General features: G+C 40.7%; 1 protein-coding gene across 1 annotated transcript; it reads left to right on the forward strand.

The window, feature by feature from the left end:
- Window positions 1-645: 645 nt before the first annotated feature.
- LOC109705571 (zinc finger CCCH domain-containing protein ZFN-like) lies at window positions 646-4,388 on the forward strand (the record flags this gene model as incomplete). The annotated part of the gene is made up of 7 exons (XM_020226309.1): window positions 646-924; window positions 1,591-1,748; window positions 1,956-2,018; window positions 2,622-2,741; window positions 2,869-3,165; window positions 3,803-4,114; window positions 4,283-4,388. Coding segments are annotated over exons 1-7 (1,177 nt in total), but the record flags the coding sequence as incomplete, so codon positions are not given.
- Between the last annotated feature and the right edge of the window lie 1,581 nt (window positions 4,389-5,969).

A 5,969-nucleotide genomic window follows, 5' to 3' on the forward strand; every position in this document is an offset into this window, starting at 1 on the left:
CCTTAGATCTTATAGTGGCGTTGGGGATTTGTGATGGTAAGTTTCAAAGATCTTGGACGTCCTCGCCCGAAGCGTTGTTGGGTATCTCAGCTAGTCGGAGAAGAAGAAATCGGACGAAAACGCAATTGCAGAAAAGATGATCGCAACTTTTCAAGGAAAGTGCACAGAAGACGCAGATGAGATATGCTATTAGAATAAAATATAACTTCCAAACAATGACCAACCTACTAAAAAATTACTAAATTTTAGACCCAGAAAAAAGCAGTGGGTTACCTAATTGAAAATTTGAAAAAGTATTGGGACCAGTGGTGTAATTAACTATGCTAAGGGAAACATAAACGGTAGGGATTCAATTGAAAAAACTATAAAATTCTAAAATTGTATTTAGAATTTTAGGATTTTGGGATTCAATTTAAAAGAATTTATTATTATTATAAAGAAAAAGAGAAAAAGAAAGTGAAAGAAAGGAGTGGATGTAGGAGGCCGATGTGCTCTTCTGTGGTGGACCCTTTTTCTAAATAATAATAATAATAATAATAATAATAATAAGAAAAACTAAAAAAAAAAAGAAAAAAAAAAGTAAAAGATAGATAAAGAAAAAGAAAATGAAAAAGAAAAGACAAACGAGACGCCCAAAATTCTCTCCTTTCTCTCTCTCTTCCACAACGCAGATACGCACACTCTCTCTATTTCTCTCTGCGTGTGTGTGTGTGTGTGTGTGTGTGTGAGGGATTTGGGGGTTGAGATTCGAATGGGGGATCCGGCGATGATCGCCGGGATCCGGTGATGGGCGGCCGCCGCCGATGGAATTCGCCGCCGCCGCCGCCGCCGCCGCAGCAGCAGCCGCGAGGCAGATGCGCGGCGCGAGGGCGGAAGTAGTGGCGGCGGGTGTGGATGCCTCGTCGTCGGCGCTCGATGAAGAAGGTTGGGGTTGGAGGGTTAGGGATTCTGGATGTTGTTGTGCTACTCTACTCTCTTCTCGAATTTGGGGTCTTTCTTTTTTCGGGGGGGTGATTTTTTTAGGGTTTTATTCGCTAGAGTGTGGTCGGAGAGGGGAAATTTAGTCGTTTGTTTTACCATTGAATTGTTGCGTTTGTGTTGATGGAAAGGTCGATTTTTTAAATTGGAATTATCTATATTTTTTAACTAAATCTCAATCGGTGCCTTTCTCTTTTTCTTTTTTTTTAAAAAATAAAAATCGCGTGGTTAATTTGGTTTAGGCTTTGGTAATTAGTGCCCTTTTTATTTTGGCTCTATTTTTTTGATTGCATAGGTTGTCGTTTCGTGTAGTTTCGTTTTGTTTGTGTGGGAGTATGAAAAAAAAAGAAGAAAAAACCCTCTTTTTAATCCATTTCCGGCGCCAAAATTAATTACTCTGTATTTGTTACAGAGGAAAAGCAATTCCATGAGGCAATTTCTAAACGGATCATCAGGATATTAATAACCTGTAAATATTAAAACTTGAGATAATGTAGTAGTAGAAGTATTGAGATCGCCATCACTATAGTGCATAAAAGTAGGAATCTTTATAATGTTACTATGATTCTAAGTACGCATGTCGATTTATTCATCGGATGGATGCTTTTGCAGAGATACTGTGGCAGATGAACATGAGAGGGAGCGAATCGATGGAATACGGAACTTATCCCGAGCGTCCGGGCGAGCCAGACTGTGCTTATTACCTCAGGACTGGCCTCTGCAGGTTCGGCATGACTTGCCGATATAACCATCCTCCAGACAGAAGGCTGGTAACTTCAATTGCTTCCGCTTTCTCGTAAAGTTGCAGCTTCATTCGGAAAATGCCTTCTTTATGTGAATTCGTTTGATAAACTGTATGTAGCGTAATTGGCATGATTCTGTTTTGAGTTAGTCGTAGAATCTCTCAGAATGATCTTTGCATTCGGTCACTGCCTTGTTAGTTACTTAGTTATGATCCGTCTCGTTGAATATATCAGGCCATTGCTGCTGCAAGTATGAAGGGAGGATACCCCGAAAGAGTAGGACAACCCGAATGTCAGGTAACTGTTAATATCCCTCTGATCTTCTAAATTGAAAGGTGACAGCTTGCTCCTTGATAACGGTAACGAAGTCCAATAATGGACAATGATCTGATCGTTATAATTGAAGTTGTATTATAATGGCATGTGAATAATAAGTGGATGAATGCGTATGTCACCGGCAGTAAGCATCATAGGTTATTATAAGCTGCTGAAGGGAAAGTGCTACACTAAGGATAGCTTTGGCTCGATATGCGGTACATCGTGCTATTGATAATTAGCCAATCAGTTTGGATTGGCCTTTGAAGTGTGCAGATGCTGTCCTGCTGATGCTTTTGGGCATGGCATATTAAGATTGCAATTATCATTTCCATGGAGTGTAGCGAGTAGCAAGAGCTTTCCTTTATATTAATGTGCTAACTGATGGTGATTCTATAGGTTAGAGAGCTTATAAAACTATTAGAATATGAGCAGCGGTAGCATTGGATGTTTCTCTATCAAATATCGGGTTCCATAAACTTCGAGTAGCGTCTTGTTACTATATTATGCATGTTGTAACTTGATTTTGTGCTTTGACCACTCTCAGGCCTTAAAGCTGACATTTGCTCAATCCGCTTTTTGTAGTATTATTTGAAGACTGGGACATGCAAATTTGGAGCTACATGTAAATTTGACCACCCTAGAGATAAGGCTGGAATTGCCAGCAGAGTTCAATTAAGCATATTAGGATTCCCACTTCGTCCGGTTTGTGATTGCTGTCCGCTATTGCATCTTTTATTTGTTCAGAACTCCCAAAAATCTTACTAATGGTCACTTTATATTCTGTAAAGGGATTTCCTGCTGCCTATTAACCTAATCATACTCATTGTAGAACGAGAAGGAGTGCGCATATTATTTAAGAACTGGACAGTGTAAGTTTGGGAACACTTGTAAATTCCATCATCCGCAACCGTCTAATGCAGTGGTTTCGTTACGTGGTTCTCCTATTTATCCTTCTGTACATTCGCCTACGAGTCCGGTTCAGCAGTCTTATCCTGGGGGTTTAACAAGCTGGCCTTTGTCGAGAGCTTCTTTTATTGCTAGCCCTCGATGGCAAGGCCCTTCGAGTTACGCTCATCTTATTCTACCTCAGGGGTTGGTTCAAGTACCCAACTGGAACACCTATCCAGTAAGCCTTTTATCCCTTTATGCTTGTGCTGTGGTTTGTTTATCTTCTTTAAATAGCAACTTAATCCAAGGAATGTTTTGCTTGACTATCGAAACTTATCGACGTTTGTCACAGTTTCTTCGCCAGTAACTGACCTTTCGCACTACTTTACTGTTGACTAAGAAAGTGATTAATTTGCTATTCTTTTTTTTTTTCTTCACTTTTCGTTTGCAATTTTGCCTTATTTTTATTGTAAACTCGGCTGCTTAGCAGTTGAGGCGCAAGTCTCAAAATGGCTGATTGTCGAGGGGTCTCTGTACATTTTCACCTTTTTTCCTTCCTTTGACCCATATGCCGGCTTTAGGTCCTGGTCTTTTCCCTTTCTCTTTTCGTTGCATATTTCGTAATTTTAGATACATTTTCAAGGTGTTTGTAATGTTAATAATAGCATCAGACTATCAATATTTATCTCTGAAATTTTCTTCTTTGCAATGCTCCTAGTCATATCGCCCGGTGTAAGAACGACAGAAACTTATCTTCATTTATATTTCTTCATTCAAGCTATAGATTGGTCCTAAAATCTTCGTATTTCTTTCTCGCCAACCCGAGTTCTTTCGAGTTCAGCGAAAACTTTTACTACTAATACTTACCTCTCAAGGGACAATTGGGATCTGTTTCATCTTCGGAGAATCGGCAACAATCATCAGGAAATGTTCAATTATATGGAACTTCTAACCAGAGTGAACCCAGCGGAGGACCGATTGGACAATCCGACTCGATGCCTTTGGTTCAGTTTGGGTTGCAGAGGGAGAGTGTGTTTCCTGAGAGGCCCGACCAACCGGACTGCCAATTTTACATGAAAACCGGCGACTGTAAGTTCGGTGCGTCTTGCAAGTTCCATCATCCTAGGGAGAGGTTAGTTCCTGCTCCAAATTGCGTGCTGAGTCCGCTAGGCCTCCCGCTGCGCCCGGTAAGGACCCTTCCTTCTGTATATTCTTTCTTATTAAATAGTGAAGAACTCTAGATCAAGTTGAACCTGCTACATCATCTAAGAACTCTCTGTGTCGAACATTGAGTTGTGCTTCAGTGATTGAATTCTGATTGTTGTTTCTCTTTTTTTTCCCCCCTATCATCTCAGGGAGAACAATTATGTGTGTTTTATTCTCGTTACGGTATATGTAAATTTGGGCCGAATTGCAAATTCGACCATCCCATGCCGGCTCATGGGGATTTAGCATTTCAAGGTTCGACACGTCAGGCTCGCCAAAGCCCGGCAGTCCGAGTCTGTGGGATGGTGCCGTCAGGACTTCAGGAGTTCAGCAAAATGGTTTCGCGACGACAACGGTCTGGGTAGGGTAGATTGTGCAGCTTTTTGGCGCCACACAAACTCAGATGAACCCCAGTGCGTTAGTAAATTATGTTTCTTCAATGAATGAAGATGTACGTTTTTCTTTTCTCTTCTTTCTTATTTTTTGTCCTATAAGAGGCGGACTAAACTATAAGTTGCTAACAGTAATGAACTAATTTGAGGGCGGGGTGTTTTACTGTAATTCAGATGTCCTTTTATGCTATGATAGGGCTGCATTTGATGTGTTCCATTTTTGAATGAAAAATAAAGAAAAAAAGAATTAACAGTTATGGTCATTTTTCTATCTTTTTTTATCTTTATTCGTACTCAAGCTTTCAAATTAGTAAAATCAAGCTGTTCAAGAATTTTTATACATTGTAACAATGGGATGTAGTTTAGAGGATAAAATATATATCAACAAAAGAAGGAAGAACAAGAGTAGCTTCCAAAATATTTAATGTTTGTTTACTTTTGGTCCCTTAATTTTTGCTGCTTAAGTCTGCAGATGAAGAATCAAAAAGCTATAGAACAATTATTGATTAGAGAGGAGATAACTAATCTCTATTTAGCGTCAGATTTTTTGCAAAAACTCACTTCCACTCATTAGTTAAAGACAAAAACTCATCCTTCTTTTCTTCTATTCTGATGCTCTTTCATTCCTTTCTTGTTGAGCAATGATAAGGTGGGATATAAGATAAATGTTAGTTAGAAATTTTACAATTAGCAGTTGTTTATTAAATGTAGTTTATTATTTGAATCTATTTTCTTTGGCCTATATCCGAGCACATTACGAGGCATGCGCCCCTTGTTTCTTTAGATATGAACACCCCCCACCCCCCCCCCCCGCCGCATCGTAAATTAATCCAATCAAAACAACACCCAGAATCAAGAGATCGCAATATGAAAGGACGGTGATTCGCTCCAAAGAGCGAGGAGGGTAATGGTCGGAGTTTGCAGAAATACCGAGTGCCGAAAGCGGCTTTTTGCGGCGCAGTGTTTTCGCGGAAGCTCGACCTCTATGGGTTCCAGCTGGGGCGGAGATACCGCTAGTTCGGATAGGAGGAGGAGGAGGAAGGAAGGGAGGAATGGAGTGTGGTGGTGGTTAGTGGAATATGGTCAGGTGGTCAGGTGGTGTCGTTAGGTGGGAGGGAGGAGCAAGGCTGGTTTGTGAATGGCAGGGGAGAGGTGGGGACAAGTGGAGTGGTGTGGGGAATGGCCAAATGATGTGAGTGTGGAGGAGAAGATGGTGGTGGAGGTGGTGGTGGTGGTGGAGGAGAAGATGGTGGTGGTGGTGGTGGGGTTGAAAATTTGGTGGTTGCATCTCAAAGTTTTGGGAGGATTGGAAGCTCAAGGGCTTCTTCTAGGGTTTGGCAATGGCTGGCCTATTTCTGTGAGGATTTTTTCTTTTTTAAGGGAAAAGTTCAAATATCGTCCTGCCGTTTGACATTCTCTTATTTTAGTATCATATGATTTAAAG

The sequence above is a fragment of the Ananas comosus genome, unplaced genomic scaffold (assembly GCF_001540865.1).
Source record: "Ananas comosus cultivar F153 unplaced genomic scaffold, ASM154086v1, whole genome shotgun sequence".
NCBI classification, from domain to species: Eukaryota; Viridiplantae; Streptophyta; class Magnoliopsida; order Poales; family Bromeliaceae; genus Ananas; species Ananas comosus.